This window comes from Zootoca vivipara, chromosome 3 (assembly GCF_965207765.1).
Source record: "Zootoca vivipara chromosome 3, rZooViv2.hap1.1, whole genome shotgun sequence".
Classification (NCBI taxonomy): domain Eukaryota; kingdom Metazoa; phylum Chordata; class Lepidosauria; order Squamata; family Lacertidae; genus Zootoca; species Zootoca vivipara.
In genome coordinates, this window is record NC_142586.1 from 119090627 (window position 1) to 119110241 (window position 19615).

Here is a 19615-nt window from a genome sequence, read left to right on the forward strand (position 1 = left end):
TGTGGGGATAAAATGAGGAAAGGGCACCTTGGAGTTCCTTGGAGAAGAAATTGGGATATGAATGAATTGCGCTGGGATGCCACCAAAGCTCAAGGGGGATGACAGAATCCTGGATTGGGGCCCCGGGTGAACCTCAGGTTTAAGCGAGGAAGAGGAAGGACCCTGATGGAACCCGCAGGCAGAGCCCACCCCCCCTGCGCCTTTGGCAATTCCACAGGGCAGGAGGAATCCCCACCCCAGTTGCTGCCTGAAGGATGGGGCAACCGGAAAGGGGTCAGAGGCCCCCAACACCCCCTTGCAAGGTATCGGAAGACCCTAAATGCCGACCTCACAACCCTGGGACTCTCCACCACCTGAGAGAGTTCAACAGCCAAAGCCACATTCCCATCCACCTGACAGAGTTGTACTGTATTAGATTCCGCAACAGCGACGGAACATGGCGATGGGCCTCCGAGGACACATGGCAACTTGTGGAACGAGGCCTTTGTTTGAAAGCCAAAATGATTTGGAAATTAAACGCAATTAAACAGACATTTGGTGCTTCTGCTGGGAGTGGGTGGGATCGCTGAATATTGATTGTTGCTTCTTGTATAAATAAGTGAAAACAATAAAATATGTTTTTTTGGGGGGGAGATCGAATAGCATGCAGGCAAGACCCAAGAGCCTGCGGAAGGAGAGGGACTGTGAGCCACATCCTGGCAGCCGGGTTTCCCTCTCTCAAGCCCCCTTATTAGTTTGCCTGTTGAATGCTGGGTGTTGCTTATGTAATCTTCGTATATTTCTAGTATTGAAACATGCTTCTTTGTATGCTATTGCATTTGCCGTTGTGTTGTTTTGCGGTGTTATTATGAAATGGCTTCTTGCATGGTTTGGTTGTGTTCCTGATTTGCACTTTGACCATGATTTTCAGCATGTAAAGAAAAAGAAAGAAAGAAAGAAAGAAAGAAAGAAAGAAAGAAAGAAAGAAAGAAAGAAAGAAAGAAAGAAAGAAAGAAAGAAAGAAAGAAACTGGGGCCAGAATGTCCTCCTGCAAAGTCTTGCTGAACCCCAAAGACAGGCTGTCTGCAGCTTCTACACACCCCAGGCCAGGGGACCCCAGATTTGCGTGGGGGGTGGTCTTGATATGGAGAGAAGAAGGCAAGTATCCTGCCATGGAAGCCCCTCTAAAGGGGAGCCAAATACTTACATCTCTTGGCTGCACATTGGGCTCAGTTCCTGAAAGTCCCTGTGGGGAAAGGCAGGAGAGAGAGGCGATGTCAGAGTTTGAGATCTCGCTTGGAGCCCCACCTGGACTCAGGTGCAGACCTGCCCCCAGGAAGGCCCAAGGTGGCGCTGGATCTCAGCTCCTGACTGACTGACATTCAGGGTTGAGGGCAAACGCTGATTTGGGAGTTCAGAGACCTTTAACCTTTCAAACCCCCATCCATGCAAATAGCTGAGAGCTGCGCCAATTTGGGGAACTGCCATAAGCTCAGTGGCTCCCAAAGGTTTTCAAGCCCCCGTCCCCTTGGCTCCATAAGCTCATCCCCTGTGCCCCCCACCCAGGAGCGGTGCTAGGGCTTTTTGCGCCCTAGACAAAAACACCTTCTGGCGCCCCCCGGACGCACGCACACCGCTGATGCCCCTGTGTCCCCTCCAATGGCGGGAGGAGCGCGGGCCAAGGGGGGAGCTCGGCGCCCTCCCGCCTGTGGAGGGGAAGCTTTGAGCTCCTGAGCAGCAGCGGCAGCAGCAGCACCCATAGCTGAAGGCTTCAGCTGCGGGCGCTGCCGCCGCTTGCTCGCTGCAGCCGCTGGGGAGCTCACAGCGTCCCCTCCGTGGCCTGTGGAGGGGACGCTGGGGGCTCCTTGGCGAGTGGGTGGGCGGGCGGCGGCGGCAGCGCCCATAGCTGAAGGCTTCGGCTATGGGCGCTTGCCGCCACTACCGCCACCGCTCGCTCGCAGCGCCCGCCGCAGCTGGGGAGCTCTCGGCATCCCCTCCATAGGCGGGAGGAGCGCGAGCGCACGCCTTGGGAGGGCGGCGGTGGCGCGGGGTTTTTGCGGGGCAGGCTCAGCAGCGCCCCCTCCATTTTCGCGCCCTAGGCAATGGCCTAGTCCGCCTAAATGGGCACACCGGCCCTGCCCCCATCCTATTCAAAAGCATTCTTCAGAAGAACAGCAGCCTGCCCGGCCCACTAAGTAGAATTCAAAGCAGTAACAATTAATTGCGCGTTTCTCGAAACCCCAATTAAAAGTACTTAGTTTAACTCAACAAAATGGATGAACTCAATTCCGTGATACCAGTTTTGCAAAGCCTGCTACTCATTTAAACCTCCTGTGCCCCCCCCCCCGGCTGCCTCCTTCCCTCTTAGCACCCCCTAGGGAATCCCCAGGGGGTGGAACCACCCACTTTGGGAATCATTGCCATAGCTGAATTTGGGGGTTCAGAAGAAGCTGGGGTGGACATGGATGGGGGACTCTCCTGAAATGTGCGGATGACGCCCCTCCTCCCCACAGACAGGCTGGATGGGATCCTGGCTTACTCCTTGGCAATGGCAATGCAGGTGACCTCCTCCTGGGCCCGGCAGCTGGCTGTCCGGCGGATGTTGCTGCAAGCAAGGAGAAGAAGCAGAGAAGGCAGGGAGAGAAAAAAAAAAAACCAGAAGAATTAAGTCTACCCCAGGGATATTTTTGAGGGGGGCCTGTGGCTTTGTTGACAATTGCCTGCCAGGAAGGTGGGTCCTCTCCAAAACAGAGGGCCACCAACCCCCCTGCTTGACCACATACCACAAAGGTTTTCAACCTTTTTGGGTCCACGGCTCCCTTGACCAACTACGTTCTTTCTGCAGCACCCCTGGGGGGCTAAAGAGCCCAGTTGCGTCCCCCCTTGCCTGCAGAGTCGGCAGCCTCTCACCCTTTCTCAGACACCCTCCCTTGTGGGGGGTTCCCTCCCCTTGGGAGTCATAGAATCATAGAGTTGGAAGAGACCACGAGGGCCATCCAGTCCAACCCCCTGCCAAGCAGGAAACACTATCAAAGCATTCTTGACATATGGCTGTCAAGCCTCTGCTTAAAGACCTCCAAAGAAGGAGACTCCACCACACTCCTTGGCAGCAAATTCCACTGCCGAACAGCTCTTACTGTCAGGAAGTTCTTCCTAATGTTGAGGTGGAATCTTCTTTCTTGAAGTTTGAATCCATTGCTCCGTGTCCGCTTCTCTGGAGCAGCAGAAAACAATCTTTCTCCCTCCTCCATATGACATCCTTTCATATATTCGAACATGGCTATCATATCACCCCTTAACCTTCTCTTCTCCAGGCTAAACATACCCAGTCCTCTGGGCAGCCGCCACTGCCCCCCCTGGTCTCTGAGCTGCCTCCTCACACTGCCCCCCAGGGGCCTGGGAAGCACCCCCTGGCCAGCCCCAGAGGCACCCTTCGCCTGGGGAGCTTGTAAACCAATGGCTTACCGGATGAGGGACAGCTCCCCAAAATGGTCCCCGGCCTTCAGGACTCGGATGTGCTCCTCTTTCCCCTCCACGCTCCTTGTCACCTCCACCTGTGGATCCCAGGGAGGGCATGAAGCAGACTAGGGGGGTGCGTGGCTGGCCTCCCCAGCTCCCTGCTGCCCCATGGCCAGGGAGGGGGGGCAGTCCTCTCCCCACCCGTCAGGTGGCCCTGGCATGGATGTGGCTGGCCAGGGACTTCCCTGGAGGTCACTGCAGAAGGCCTGGCTACCCTGCTGCTCTTTATAGTGTCATAGGGGACCCCCCAGGGTCATCCAGTCCAGCCCCCTGCAATGCAGAGAGGCTCTCGGCCCTGCCAAAGCACACATGCAGAGCCCAGCTGGGGCAAAGGGCGGGGGGGTGAGGTTCTGGGGCTCTTGAGAGGCACACTCTCAGCCCCCCACACATAGAAGGCTGTCAGTGAAGTTGGGGGGCACGGACACTGGGCATTCCCCCTTCAAAAAACTCTGGGGTAGAGCGGGGGGCGGCAAGGATGAACTGGGACCCACCTGTCCACTGAGAATGAAGAAAAAGGTCCGTCCCTCATCTCCTTCCTGGATGATCATTTCATCCTGGGCGAAGGTGCGCTGGAGGGGACAGAGAAAGAGATGCTGCAACTTGGCACCAGTTTACAAACAAGGTCGCCTCACCCCACATGTGAGCCCCACTTGGCCGCTTCAATCGGCGGCATTAGAGCTGCCACAGAATACCCATTCCACTTTTGTGAGAACCTGGTCATTCAGTGTGTCAGCACCTACCCTGCGGAACTCCTTGCCCCTTGACGCTAAACGGACACCTTCACTGTACTCTTTTTGGCACCTGACATTCTTGTTTAGACAAACCCACCCAGATGTTCAAAATAAAGAACAAAAACAAAACAAAGCAAGAACTCCCCCCCCCACAGACTTAAAAAAGGATGTTGTTGTTTAGTCGTTTAGTCGTGTCCGACTCTTCGTGACCCCATGGACCATAGCACGCCAGGCACTCCTGTCTTCCACTGCCTCCCGCAGTTTGGTCAGACTCATGTTCGTAGCTTCGAGAACACTGTCCAACCATCTTGTCCTCTGTCGTCCCCTTCTCCTAGTGCCCTCCATCTTTCCCAACATCAGGGTCTTTTCCAGGGAGTCTTCTCTTCTCATGAGGTGGCCAAAGTATTGGAGCCTCAGCTTCAGGATTTGTCCTTCCAGTGAGCACTCAGGGCTGATTTCCTTCAGAATGGATAGGTTTGATCTTCTAGCAGTCCATGGGACTCTCAAGAGTCTCCTCCAGCACCATAATTCAAAAGCATCAATTCTTCGGCGATCAGCCTTCTTTATGGTCCAGCTCTCACTTCCATACATCACTACTGGGAAAACCATAGCTTTAACTATACGGACCTTTGTCGGCAAGGTGATGTCTCTGCTTTTAAAGATGCTGTCTAGGTTTGTCATTGCTTTTCTCCCAAGAAGCAGGCGTCTTTTAATTTCGTGACTGCTGTCACCACCTGCAGTGATCAAGGAGCCCAAGAAAGTAAAATCTCTCACTGCCTCCATTTCTTCCCCTTCTATTTGCCAGGAGGTGATGGGACCGGTGGCCATGATCTTGGTTTTTTTGATGTTGAGCTTCAGACCATATTTTGCGCTCTCCTCTATCCTTAAAAAAGGATATAGGATGTCAATCAGCCCAAGGCCTGGTTGAAGAGGAACGGTTTTGCCTGGTGCCTAAAGGTGTATAATGAAGGTGCCACGTAAGCCTCCCTGGGAGATTATTCAACCATTGGGGAGCCACTGCAGAAAAGGCCCCATTCTTGTGTTGCTGTGAATTTTCTTGTTTTAGTGTTTGAACTTTTTGCATTTTAAAGTATTGTGGTAGATTTTTCTAGATTTTTGTAAACCACTCTGAGGTCCCGCCCCCTTATTTCTCTTATGAAACGAAGAAATAGGCATGCACAGAGGGAGGGGGAGAGAAGTGGAGTCTGTGTGCTCACTGCACACCCGTCTTGGTACTGGAGATCACACCTTTGGCAAGCTGCAGAGCAGGGCACTGCCCTCCCATGCCAGCCCAGTAGCAGAGGAGAGAGAGAGGGGGGTGCCTGGCTACCCAGCCCAGATCACCCCCTCTCCTCTGCCTGCCCCCTGAAGCAAGCGGCTCCTCCTCCCCAAGAGGAGGACCGGCCTTTGTTACCTCCTCAGCAGAGTCCAGCAGCTGGGACAGGGCAGCATCTGACAGGCCTTGGAGAGGCTTCACCCTGAAAGAGGAAACAGAAACGCCCCAGCTAGCCCAGATGTAGAATCACAGAGTCAGAAGGGGCCCTCAGGGGTCATCTAGTCCAACCCGCTAAGACGCAGGAATCACAACGAAAGAATCCGCCAGGCCAAAGGCAGCCTGCGAGCTCCAGCATCAAGTGGGGTTGCCCAACTGGGGTGAGGAAATGCACTCGCCACATGCTCAGAGGTGCCCTCTCTTCTCAAGCCCAAAAGGGAATCCATCCCATGATGCGGAAGAAGGAGGTGTGTGATTGTGTTTGAGAAGGGGGGGAGGGAGGGAGGTTTCACAACAGGTTTGCCCAGAGAAGGGAGCACCAGATTCCTGCTTGGAACAGTCAAGTGGGGGGGGGGTGTCCAGCTGCTTGAGGGGGTCTCCCTGGCCACCCTCACCTCCGCAGGCCGGCCAGCACCTCTGCCCTCTGCCGCTTGGCATTCTCGGTGATGATAGTGCGGTACGTCTGCCGGTCGATGGCCCATAGCTCCACCAGGGTGAGTGCTGGAGGGAGAAAAGCAGGATTGGGGTTGCATTGAGGAGACAGGCGACCCCGACCCCCCCCCTCCCAAGACATCTAAGCCCCTCCCTGCCAGGCAACTCTGCACTGGCCCTGTTCGGAAAGCAAGAAGAGGCCAGCTGGCCCCTGAAGAAAATGTGCGGCTGAATAGCTTAAGAAGAACCTGCTGGTTCAGGCCAGTGAGTCCAGCATCCTGTTCTAGGAATCTTGGTAGACTGCCTCTGGAGCTGGAGGTTCCATAAGATCCTCAGAAGGGCCCTGTTGGATCAGGGCAAAGGGGGGCCCCATCTAGTCCAGCGTTTCTCAACCACTGTTCCGCGGCACACTACTGTGCCGCGAGACGGTGGCTGCTGTGCCGCAACGTGAGGCAACAAGAAGGGCGATTTGCGGCCGCCAATAGGCAGCGCTGACCCGCCGGAAAGGAAGCCGGCCGGGTCAGTCTGGAGGGCGCGAGGGCGCGAAGGGTGTTCCTCCGTCATCTCCTTGCGCTCGCTCCCTGAGCGAGGCAGCGCTTCATGGCCGAGGCTGCCTCCTCGCGCTCTCCCCGCGCGCTCAATGGAGAAGGCAGCGGCGCAGGGCGGCGGGGACTCTGGAGCAGCAGCAGCCCCGTCCAGCGGTGGCAGTAACAGCAGCAGCAGCCGCAGCAGCAGCCGCCCCACCTCGGTGGGCTCCTCGCCGTCCTCCTCCGCCAGCCGGGGAGGGCTCTCGGGCCGCCAAGGAGCAGCGGCGGCGGCTACACCAGCGGGGAGGCCGGAGGGAGGCGGCGGTGGCGGCAGCAGCAGCAGCCCCAGCTCAGCCGCGGCCAGCCCAGGAGGGAGCGGGGGGCTGGCGGCAGGCAGGACGACGGAGGCGGTGCTCGAGGGCTCTCTCAGCAAGTACACCAACCTCATCCTCCCTATTCCTCAGTCCCCCACCCATTCCCAACCCCCAGGATTTGCCCCGTCTTTTAATGGTGGTGTGCCGCGTGATTTTTTTGACGGAACAAGTGTGCCGTGGCCCAAAAAAGGTTGAGAAACACTGCTCTAGTCCATCATCCTGTTCTCACTGTGGCCGACCAGATGCCACAAAGGGAAGCCTGCAAGCAGGATTCGAACACAAGAGCAACTCCAGAAACTGGGATTCGGAAGCACGGCTGCCTTCCAGAGACGCCCCCCATGACCCACACGCCAGTGAGCCAAGGGGGCTGCCCGCATCCCTCGCCCTGATACCTGCCAGGGCCTCCCCTGCGCAAGAATGCTCCCTGCTTTACAATCCCTCGCCTCTTCCCCACTCACAAAGCGCAACTGTCACATGCCAGTGTCGTCAATGCGCACGAGGGGGTTGCGGAAGGGAACGGCAATTTCCAAGGCGCCGCGTGGGCAGCTCTCTTGCCATTAACTTTCTCCAAAAACCCACCGTTGCATCTCGGCTGGCAGCACACTGCATGGCAAAAAGCCTGCCACGCTTCAGATAGACGATAAGCACGGCACCAGAAAGTCCTCGTTCCGGAACTAAAGCCAAGGGCTGGAACTTAAAAAGCAGGGAGGGGGGGGGCCCTCCATACACACCTTGTTTCTTATACTCCCCCCCCCCCCAGCCAGCAATCTTCTGGAGACAGGAGGGACGGGGAGAAACAAGGGAGGCTGAAGCAGCCTCTGTACAATAGGTAGAGGGTGCCATTGTATCATCGCCATGGCAACAGGACAAGGATGCCCCAGCCGGCTTGGCTGGCAAAGGCAGGACCCACGGAGGCATTTCCCCGCCTCCTGGGCCCCAAACAGGCAAGAGAAAGCCAACCCTTGTGGGCAGGGATGGCTGCCCAGGGCAGAGACCCACTTGGGGCAGCCCCATTGCTAATGTGGGGGGTGGGGTGGGGGCTTGCTAAGTGGGTCAAGTCTTACCCAACCCTTGATTCCCTTCCGGCTCTCAGCCTAATTATTTTAGATAAGTGGAAACAGTTTCCCCAGCTGCTCAGTGTTATGAGTAGCTGCTACCGTCAAGTTATTACATAAAAGCCCACACTCCTCCTTTTGTAGTGTATTAAAAAACTTGAGTGGTATCTGGGGCACAAAAGCTTCTGCCAAATGAATATTTGTTCATTTTTACGGCGCCGCAGGAGCCGGGGTGACGTGCCGTGTTCGGGTTATTATTCTGGTTATTATTCTCTTAATTAAACCTTTTCAGGGAAGAGCAGCTGCAGCTACGGACGATGCCCTCGGCACACGCACCCCCTGCTCTCCCTGGGGGACCCGACAAAAGGAACGGCTTCTTCATGCAGCGCAGAGTTAAACTGCGGAACTCCCTCCCGCAGGGGGCAGCCATGGACTCCAACTTGGATGGCGGCTTTGAGAGAGGACTGGGCAAATTCATGGAGGAGGAGAGGGCGGCCCATGCTACTATGATTCTGTATTAAATTTGTATACTGCCCTAGACCCAGGCGGGTCTCAGGGTGCTTCACAACATAACATCACAATATAAAAACACAAAACAGGGTTTGGGAGCTGGGGGCACTGTCATACAGTGGTTCCGCTCCTTCCTCCTGGGCCGTCTTCAGAAAGTGGTGGTGGGGGATGAGTGTTCAGACCCCTGGGCTCTCACTTGTGGGGTGCCTCAGGGTTCTGTCCTCTCCCCCATGCTTTTTAACATCTACATGCAGCCCCTGGGAGAGATCATCAGGGGGTTTGGGCTGGGTGTTCATCAGTATGCGGATGATACCCAGCTCTACCTCTCTTTCAAATCAGAACCAGTGAAGGCAGTGAAGGTCCTGTGTGAGTGCTTGGAGGCGGTTGGAGGATGGATGGCGGCTAGCAGATTGAGATTGAATCCTGACAAGACAGAAGTACTGTTTGTGGGGGACAGGAGGCGGGCAGGTGTGGAGGACTCCCTGGTCCTGAATGGGGTAACTGTGCCCCTGAAGGACCAGGTGTGCAGCCTGGGAGTCATTTTGGACTCACAGCTGTCCATGGAGGCGCAGGTCAATTCTGTGTCCAGGGCAGCTGTCTATCAGCTCCATCTGGTACGCAGGCTGAGTCCCTACCTGCCTGCAGACTGTCTCGCCAGAGTGGTACATGCTCTAGTTATCTCTCGCTTGGACTACTGCAATGCGCTCTACGTGGGGCTACCTTTGAAGGTGACTCGGAAACTACAACTAACCCAGAATGCGGCAGCTAGACTGGTGTTTGGGAGCGGCCGCCGAGACCACATAACACCGGTCCTGAAAGACCTACATTGGCTCCCAGTATGTTTCCAAGCACAATTCAAAGTGTTGGTGTTGACCTTTAAAGCCCTAAACGGCCTCGGTCCGGTATACCTGAAGGAGCGTCTCCACCCCCATCGTTCTGCCCGGACACTGAGGTCCAGTGCCGAGGGTCCTCTGGTGGTTCCCTCGCTACGAGAAGCCAAGTTACAGGGAACCAGGCAGAGGGCCTTCTCGGTAGTGGCACCCGCCCTGTGGAACGCCCTCCCATCACATGTCAAAGAGTAAAACAGCTACCAGAATTTTAGAAGGCATCTCAAGGCAGCCTTGTTCAGGGAAGCTTTTAATGTCTGATGGATTTCTGTATTTTAATATTTTGTTGGAAGCCGCCCAGAGTGGCTGGGGGAACCCGACCAGATGGGCGGGGTATAAATAATAAATTATTATTATTATTATTATTATTATTATTATTATTATTATTATTATTAAACACATCATAATGGCTATGCTCTGCCTCCTGAGTCGAATCCCAGTTGCTGAAAGGCACAAGAGGAGCGGATTCTGCTTGCCGGTTTCATGCCACCTTTCCCCCTGACACGGACTCAAGGAGGCTTAACAGCAAGATGGGTAGTTGGCCTGATCCAGCCAGCTCTTCTCTCGCTCTTATGCACCTTCCGCCATCTGGAGAGCAGAGCAGGTTTCAGAAAATCCCTCCCAGGTGCTCAGGGAAATTGCAGTGGGACATGTGGGTGGGAAAGGGCAGGATGGCCTGACCCACTCGCAGCTGGTGTCAGGGGCAGAAGGGGGCAAGGAGGGTCCCAGGGACAACCCCCCCCAACACACACGCATGCCTTACCCGTGACGGTGGCCGTGCGGCGGCAGTTGTACAGCACAGCCAGCTCCCCGAAGACGTCCCCCGGGAGCAGGCGGCGGAGTTGGCGCCCTTTCTGCGTCACACTCAGCTCCCCGTCTGCAACGGGAGAATAAGGGCGGGTTCACACATGTACACACAACACTCCTGCTCTCGCAACTTTGGAATCTCAGCACTTGTAGAAGTAGAAGTGGCAGGTGGTTGGAAAATGTCTTGGGGGGCTGGGCAAAGGGTGGGAAAGAATCTCAGAATTGTAGGGACCCCCAAGGGCCATCCAGCCCTACCCCACTGCAATGCAGGAATCACAACTGAAGAATCCCTGACAGGTGGCCATCCCACCTCAGCCCCCTAAACAAACTACAGTTCCCAGGAGTCTCTGGGGGAAGTCAGGTGCTTAAGGGAAAGCACTCTGCAGCAGCTCAGGGACCCTCTCTCCTCGTTTCTTACGGCACGTGGTCCTGCCTTGGAAGGGGAGCAGTGTAGCCGCTCTGGTTTCCCAGCAGAGCCAGGAATTGCTGCTGGTGTTATTGTTATTGTTAATTAAATGTGTATACGGCCCTATTCCCATAAATCCCTGGGTGGTTCACAAGATAAAATTGCAATATAAAAACCACAAAATACAGAATAAAAATAAGAACAAAAACATACCAAAAAAAAGAATCCCCCACAACGTATTTTAAAAGGGCATCAGATGTCCATCAGCAAAAGGCTGGTTAAAGAGGAACTTTTCCACCGAAAGGTGTCTAATGAAGGCGATTCCCAAGGGTCCCACCCTTTAGAAAAGCAAATTGAGCCCCTCTCCCTTTGGAGTGCTTCCGATCTCTAAAATTCAGTGGTTTTAGGCAGGCAGAAAATCCCTCTTTGGCCCTGGGTGCGAGGAGCTGCAGCCAACCATTAGGTGTGTGTGCGTGGAGGGGCCACCCCAACGCAGGAGCCCGGGTGGGGTGGAGCTGCCTGCTGATAAGCCCTTCTTTGGGGCTGGGGTCTTCCAGGTCAAGGAAGGAGCTGGGCTCTAGAGTGGGGGGCCCTTTGTTGCCTGCTCACCAGCCACGATGTACATGGTGTGCCCATCATCTCCCTCGGCCACCACGGTGCCCCCCGGCTGGTGCTGCTCGGGGATAAAGCTCTCCACCAGCGGTTGGCTCTTCCCGTCCCCCAGGCACCGGAGGAATTCGCTGCGCTTGACCGCGTCCAGGATCAGGCCAGTGTCCCTGGGGAGGGAAGAGGAGGGAGTTGGTAGCGGCGGCTGCCTCCACCCCCAGCACCCAGCACCCACCGTCCCAGAATCACAAACAGGAAGAGGATCTGGGGGTGGCTATGAGCCACAACGGCTCAGCTTTGCCTCCATGCTTCTGAATCCCAGTTTCTGGAAAATGTGCTTGGACCTGCTTGCGGATTTCTGGTTGGCCCACGGTGAGAACAGGATGCTGGGCTCCTTTGGCCTCATCCATGTGCCGATTTTCATGTCCTTCTCATCTCCAGCTCGGCCGCCACCTGCCTGAGCAGAGCAGCCCCACCTGGCCAGGCCAGGCCACCCACTTACCGGAGGGACTTGGGAATGCAGGGCAGCTGCCAGTCGCCATCGGAGTCCAGGGGCTCGGGGACGATTCCGTGGCCTCGGCTGCCCCTCCGGGAGTCTTCCACCGGGGAGTGGTCCAGAGCGCTCTCGCCCGTGGTGGGGTCCCTGGCCTCCTCGGAGTCCTCAGCTGCCGCCAAAGAGGAAGAAAGAAATGACAGTATAAAATTTGTAACCTATCTTAAAGACCATTGTAAACCAGTTAATATCACTTGTAGTTTAAGGTTGATTCTGGACATAATGGAAGAGGTAGAGGGTTTGGATTATCATAAAAGATGTGGCAGGAACTGATTAGTAATAGGACCCACGGAGGGGAGGGTGGAAGTCCAGGAGATTCCTTGGAATCTTGTTTTTATTATTTACGTTTGATAGATCTCTGTAAGAAATTAAGTTGAAATATTAAATAAATAAATTTAACAATAATAATAAAAGTCTGTGCAAAGCAAAAGAAAGAAAGAGGAAGCAGAAATAAGCCCTACTGTGCTCTCCCTCCCCCAAGAAAAACACCCCCATTCCAGATCTCTCCTTTGTTCCCCCAGAGGGGCTCCAAGGTCCTTTCCATCTCCCTCCTGTTTTATAACTGGACATGGCTTATTCCCATAGTGGTCACACACACACACTGCATTGCCATGCTTATACAGGGAACCATCGAGGGGGAAGGAAACCCCAGGGGTCATCTAGTCCAACCCCCTGCAGTGCAGGAATTCTTGACCATCTGAGCTCTCAACCTCCAACGGAGGAGAGCCCATCTCCTTCCGATACCCATCCCACACTCTGAGAGCCCAATTTCAGAGCCGGCAACGGACAGCCACAAAAATCACACGGTGAACTTGGGCTGGTCCCAATCTCTCAGCCAAAGCCTACCTCACAGGGATGTTGTGTAGGGATAAAACAGGGGTGGGTGGGCACCATTCTTGAAAGAAGCTGCTGGAAGGGCCACCCTGGCTTTAGTGTGGCACCCCCCCCCCGTCTTGCAAGGTCCCAGCCCCATGACATCGCCTGTAGGGTTGGGAGGGGCCTGAGTCCGAAAGCCTGTTGTCACTGTTGACAACATGGAGCTGAACAGACTGAAGATCTGACTCAGTGTAAGGCGGCTCCCCGTGCTTCTGAAATCATAGAATTGTAGAGTTGGAAGAGACCCCCAAGGATCATCTAGTCCAACCCCCTGCAATGCAGGAATCTCAGCTAAAGCATCCCTGACAGATGGCCCTCCAAGGAAGGAGAGGCCACCATCTCCCGAGGGAGTCCGTTCCATTGCCAAACAGCTCTTACTGTCAGAAAGTTCTTCCTGATGTTTAAGTCGGAATCTCCTTTCTTGCAACTTGAAGCCATGGGTTCGAGTCCTACCCTCCAGAGCAGCAGAAAACAAGATTGTTGCCTCTTCTATTTGACAGCCCTTGAGATATTTGAAGATGGGCTCTCCTATCTTCTCTCAGTCTCCTCTTTCCCAGGCTCCTTCAACCGCTCCTCATAAGGCTTGGTTTCTGTGCCCGCCCCCCAACCTCTCCATGGTGTGCCGTTGAGGGGAGTTCTGCTTCTGAAGATGGGGGGGGGGCATTTGGGCAGCCTCAGTAGGGGCTCTTATGCCTTAAAGACCTATGGGGCAGGAAGAGCTGTGGGCGAGGCACCTGTTGAACTGAATGCCCCACACAACATCAGAAGAGTCTGGCAGATCAGGCCAGAGGGGGCAGCCCCAAGGAGAGAGGACAAAAAAGGTCTCTGCCCCAACGCGGAGGCAGCCTAGAAATCCAGACAAAGGAGCCAGAGGCATTCAAGACAGTCGCTGCTTTTACTGCAAGGCAAGGGGTGGGGAGATTACGTGGGGCACCCCCTCCTAGGCGGCAGGCTGGGTGGCGGACAGAGCTGACCCACAGGAAGAACTTTAGAATCATAGAGTTGGAAGAGACCACAAGGGCCATCCAGTCCAACCCCCTGCCAAGCAGGAAACACCATCAAAGCATTCTTGACATATGCCTGTCAAGCCTCTGCTTAAAGACCTCCAAAGAAGGAGACTCCACCACACTCCTTGGCAGCAAATTCCACTGCCGAACAGCTCTTACTGTCAGGAGGTTCTTCCTAATGTTTAGGTGGAATCTTCTTTCTTTAGGAAGAGCCGCTTGGCAGCAGAAGGGGCTCCTTTGTAAGGTGGGGGACCCTCCTTCCTTGGCCAGTTGCCCATCAGGAACAGATTCCTGCATTGCAGGGAGTTGGTCTGGATGAGCCTTGGAGGTCCCTTCCAACTGATCAGTTCTACGGTTCTGTGATCCATTGCAGATCTTTAAGCAGACATTGGACACCTGTCACAGTCAGGGATTCTTGAGCTGCCATTCCTGAATTGCAAGGGGTGAAATGGCGCTTGAAGGGTCCCAACTCCCAAACCCCGAGATCCTGTGACATTTCCCCATCTCCCCCGGGACGAGCCCTCCTGCACAAGCCCCATTGAGATGAACAGGGGTCCTCGATACTGTGCTTGTGCAGGAGAACTTCCTGCCAGATCATGTCCCGTTGCGATGAATGGGAAGGCGCAAAGGTGCCGTCCGAGATTTTTGCCTGCCGACCTGGATGTCTCAGAATCCGAGAATGATCTTCCGCAACTCTGTGCGGAGGGCGAGATTCTTCTGCAACCTGTTGCTCTTCCAGTGGAACTCCAGAGACAGAAAGAGGCAGAAAGGGGGGGCGCCCCCACCTCTTTCTGGGTCCCCCTCTCCTCTGACCCCCGCAGGGCAAAGGGCTTTTCTGGGCACACAACCCCCCCCCCCAACCCTGTGTCCCAGGGTCTCCTTACCTGCCTGGGGCAGTGCCACGCTCTCCAGGAATTCCTTCTCCTCTTGCAAGCGTAGATCCCTCAGGCGGAGATCCATCTCCTTTTTCGAGGGGGGGGGCGGATTTAAAGAGGCGTCAACTCAGTTTTCTTCGAGGCTGTCAGAAAGCAGAAGAGTGTTGGGGAGGGTGAAGAAAGATGCCCCCCAGTAACTCCCCCTGCTGCCATTGATGCCAGCCAGGGGTGGGGGGGCAGCGGCACCGTTGATGCCAGGGAAGCTTATCTCCCCAGGGATCTCTGGGGCACCCAGCCAGGGGTGGGGAACGGGAGTCTCCAGCAGCAACACCCAGGCTCTCTCCGTCCCGCCAGGACCCAGAGAGCCCCCCCCCACAGTCCTGAGCCCCCCTGCCCCACACTCCGTGCCACCCTCCCCAAGCTGGCACCTGTAGCCCAGCTCTCAAGCGCTGCCCAGCGCCCGCGTGCCTCCGCTCTGCCGCCGCTCCAGCTGCCGAGTGAGGGGCTGGTGGGCGAATGAGTCACCCCAGTTTCTGTGGGAGGGGGGAGGGGGGCAGAGGGGCGTGCCAACATCCTCGCTTGGGCATGGCTGCCGCTGCCGCCGCCGCCGCTAGCTCCCTGCCCTCTGAGCTCCTCCGCCAAACATGATGCCAACCTGTTGCCAGGGCAACCAGCCCAATTCCAGCGCCTTTCATTCAAGCGCCGGATTCTCCCCAGAGAAGCCATCAGCAATGCAGGGGGTGGGGGGGGGAGAATGGCAAAGCAAAGTGGGGTGAGCTGGGGGAGGGGGGCATCCGTCCTGGACCGGGGCGGGGGCAGGTGGGGCAAACTCCATCGCTGATGGAATAGGAGTGGGGAGGGGAGAGGAGGGGGCGTCTAGCAGAGCCAAACACTGTGCCCATTCAGTCATATAGCAGAATCAGAGCATTGTGGAGAAGGAAGGGATCCCAGGGGTCATCTAGTCCAACCCCCCAACTTGTCCTAAAACACCCACCACCACAGAGAGAAAGGCAGGGCAGTGGGGACTCAGGAGACCCAGCAAATCCTCTCTTCTCCTCCCCCCCCCCAAGAGGCAACCCTGAGGCAAGGGGTAGATGCCAGGCTGATGTGCCAGGGCCACAGAGAGGGAGCCACGACTCATGGTCTCACCCTGGCAAGCTCCTCCAGGGTTTATTCCAAGACAGAAAATGACCCCTCTCTCTCCTGCTGCAAACCAGCCCAAAGGAAGGGCCACCAGTCGCTCAGGCGCAGAGCACCTGCTTGGCATCCAGAAGGTTGCCAGGTCGCAGGGCCGGGAACCGCCTCCTACCTGGAACCCCGGAGAGCTGTTGCTGCTGCCGGTCAATGTGGACAAGACTGAGCTACGTGGACCAATAGGCTTGACTTGGTTGAAGGCAGCTGCCTACGAGGTAGTGAATGAGAAGAGGGTGCCTCTGAGCATGTCAGGAGCACGAGAGCCGTGGGGCAACCAGGAATCTGGAAGGGGCTTTACGGGGGGGGGGCTATGTCCCAGTGCCTCCTGCCAGAAACTGATCTGGCCCTGGCTGGGCAGGCAGATGAAACGCCCCTTGGGGCCAACTGGATGCCCTCAAAGGAGCCCTCCAAGCTCTGCTCAGCTCTCCACCTCTGGGCAAGGGGTCCTTCCAGAGGGCCAGGCCAGGAGTGGGCACCTGCCACGTGGTGAGGGGGGCATCTCCATGCCCTCCAACCTTTCTCCAGTGAAAACAGGGACATCCATTCCACCCCAAGAAGCATCTTCTGCCTTTTAATCTCCCGCACAAATGGACATCATATACACACAGACCCCCGTTGCCTCTCTGCCTCCCTCGCAGGATTGTTGTAAAGGGTAATTGTGCACAACACCTTCCACAGATAAATGGAATGAAATAAAAATGTCGGGGTGAGCTGCCTTGAGGCTGCCAGGGGGAAAGGTGGGGTGAACGAATAATACTAAGACAGCTGGAAACTGTGAGAATGAGAATGAGTGCTTCCTTCATCTGGTGAAGGGATGCTATTTTCGGGAGAAACAGGACTCCGTTTACCCACCTACACACCCAGCCACCACTTTTAATTGTTCTCTGTGGGGGAGCAGGAAAAAAGGAAAAAAACCAAGACATTCCGGGATCAAATCAGAAACTGGGGCGGCTTCTCTCATTCTGGAACTGTCCCTGGAAAACTGGGACACTGGGAGGGTCTGGACCTCCTCCTCCACAAGAACATGAGGAGAGCCTGCTGGATCAGGCCAGTGTCCCATCTAGTCCCGCATCCTGTTCTCACAGGGACCAACGGTGCCTATTATGGGAAAGCCACGAGCAGGACCTGAGTGCGAGAGCAGCCCTCTCCTCTCTTGCGGTAATAAATTCTCTGCTCTACTGAGCTCGTGACTTCCCTCCATCTCCTTCAACCGGTTTTTAATTTTCAAATCTTTGTGTTGCACTTTATATCCTCTACTTCAGACCTTTATATCCCTGTCTCAATGGTCTATAAAGTTTTGAGATTTACAGTCTTTTCGTTGCAGAATTTACATCAATCCCGCTCGTGTCTTCACATTTTTACAATAATTATTTGTATACCCAATAAATTTACTCCAATCTCTTTGAAACTTTTGGTCATCTTGGTTCCGGATCCTGCCTGTCAGTTTGGCCAATTCTGTATAGACCACATCATCTTCGTCTGCCACTCCTCAATCGTTGGTAATTCCTGCAATTTCCATCTTTGGGCTAATAAAGTTCTTGCCACTGTTGTGGCGTACATAAATAGTCATTGGTCCATCTTTGCAATTTCCTCTCCCATCAAACCCAGCAAAAGAGCCTCAGGTTTTTTGGGGAAGGTATATCTAAACATCTTTTTTAGTTCATTGTAGACCAATTCCCGAAATACTTTTATTTATCACATTCCCACCACATATGATAAAAATCTCCATCTTTCTCTCCACACTTCCAGCAGAGTTTGTTCCTCATCCTATACATTTTGGCCAATTTCACCGGTGTTAAGTACCACCTATAGGTAAAGGTAAAGGGACCCCTGACCATTAGGTCCAGTCGTGACCGACTCTGGGGTTGCGCGCTCATCTCGCATTATTGGCCGAGGGAGCCGGCGTATAGCTTCCAGGTCATGTGGCCAGCATGACTATGCTGCTTCTGGTGAACCAGAGCAGCGCACGGAAACGCCGTTTACCTTCCCGCTGTAGCGGTTCCTATTTATCTACTTGCATTTTGACGTGCTTTCGAACTGCTAGGTTGGCAGGAGCTGGGACCAAGCAACGGGAGCTCACAGGGATTCGAACCGCCGACCTTCTGATCAGCAAGCCCTAGGCTCAGTGGTTTAACCACAGCGCCACCTGGGTCCCAAGGACCACCTATACTGTACATCATTTTCATTACATTATTTTAAGGCCATGTTGTTGTTTAGTCGTTTAGTTGTGTCCGACTCTTCGTGACCCCATGGACCAGAGCACGCCAGGCACTCCTGTCTCCCACTGCCTCCCGCAGTTTGGTCAAACTCATGTTCGTAGCTTCGAGAACACTGTCCAACCATCTCGTCCTCTGTTGTCCCCTTCTCCTTGTGCCCTCCATCTTTCCCAACATCAAGGTCTTTTCCAGGGAGATTTCTCTTCTCATGAGGTGGTCAAAGTATTGGAGCCTCAGCTTCACGATCTGTCCTTCCAGTGAGCACTCAGGGCTGATTTCCTTCAGAATGGAAGGCCATACAAGCAGTAAATTTTAAAGTTTCATTCCACAATTTTGACCAAGATTCGTATTAAAGAAGCCATTTCTTTCATCTTTCCTCCATCTTCAGCTTATTGGATGTCTGTAAGTTTGGTGTCCTCTGTCCACGCCTTGTGCAATTTTAGAGACTTCTAACATGTCACCTCTTACTGAGAGCTTGACCAAATTCAGGATGGCCGGAGCTTGGTTTTGAGGGTGCCCAGCTGGGCAGGAGGCTGGAAGCTGCCCACTGAGAGCACGGGAGGAGACTGAAATGCCCCTCGCCCCTCAAGGCTTTCTGGGAAACGGTATATAATGAGTTAAAGAAAATGTTTAAAAATACTTTTGTTAAAAAACCAGAAGCCTTTTTACTGGCGATAGTGGGTGAAGAGATACCGAGGGAAGATAAAAGACTGTTTATGTGTGCAACAACTGCGGCAAGAATGATTTTAGCCCAAAAATAGTAACAAGAAGTATCAACGAAAGAAGAGGGGCAGGTGAAGAGTGACAGGATGGGTGACTCCTGGCTTGAGAGCAGTACATGTGAAAAGGATCTAGGAGTCTTGGTAGAGCACAAACTTGACATGAGTCAACAGTGTGATGCGGCAGCTAAAAAAGCCAATGCAATTCTGGGCTGCATCAATAGGAGTATAGCATCTAGATCTAGGGAAGTAATAGTACCACTGTATTCTGCTCTGGTCAGACCTCACCTGGAGTACTGTGTCCAGTTCTGGGCACCACAGTTCAAGAAGGATACTGACAAGCTGGAACGTGTCCAGAAGAGGGCAACCAAAATGGTCAAAAGCCTGGAAACGATGCCTTATATGAGGAACGGCTTAGGGAGCTGGGTATGTTTAGCCTGGAGAAGAGAAGGTTAAGGGGTGATATGATAGCCATGTTCAAATATATGAAAGGATGTCATATGGAGGAGGGAGAAAGGTTGTTTTCTGCTGCTCCAGAGAAGCGGACACGGAGCAATGGATTCAAACTTCAAGAAAGAAGATTCCACCTCAACATTAGGAAGAACTTCCTGACAGTAAGAGCTGTTCGGCAGTGGAATTTGCTACCAAGGAGTGTGGTGGAGTCTCCTTCTCTGGAGGTCTTTAAGCAGAGGCTTGACAGGCATATGTCAAGAATGCTTTGATGGTGTTTCCTGCTTGGCAGGGGGTTGGACTGGATGGCCCTTGTGGTCTCTTCCAACTCTATGATTCTATGACTATGCGGAAGTGGCGAAGCTGACGGGAAAAATCTGAAAAACCAGCATGATCAAGT

The 19615-nt window shown here is 54.3% G+C and overlaps 1 protein-coding gene across 2 annotated transcripts in view; it reads right to left on the reverse strand.

The window, feature by feature from the left end:
* Positions 1 to 19615, reverse strand: part of LOC118082917 (cGMP-dependent protein kinase 2-like) — a 31822-nt gene that overhangs the window by 11098 nt on the left and 1109 nt on the right. Inside the window, exons 1-11 of one of the 2 annotated variants that reach the window (XM_060273242.2) lie at positions 15946 to 16028; positions 14646 to 14779; positions 11828 to 11990; positions 11329 to 11495; positions 10270 to 10383; positions 6117 to 6222; positions 5644 to 5707; positions 3990 to 4067; positions 3445 to 3533; positions 2519 to 2584; positions 1187 to 1225 (exon numbers count right to left, since the gene is read on the reverse strand). In XM_060273242.2, the coding sequence (XP_060129225.2) occupies positions 1187 to 1225; positions 2519 to 2584; positions 3445 to 3533; positions 3990 to 4067; positions 5644 to 5707; positions 6117 to 6222; positions 10270 to 10383; positions 11329 to 11495; positions 11828 to 11990; positions 14646 to 14721 (962 nt within the window). In that variant the 5' untranslated portion in view covers positions 14722 to 14779; positions 15946 to 16028. Of the gene's footprint in view, positions 1 to 1186; positions 1226 to 2518; positions 2585 to 3444; positions 3534 to 3989; positions 4068 to 5643; positions 5708 to 6116; positions 6223 to 10269; positions 10384 to 11328; positions 11496 to 11827; positions 11991 to 14645; positions 14780 to 15945; positions 16029 to 19615 lie in introns of those variants that run through there. The other variant, XM_088667038.1, reaches the window with a different exon arrangement.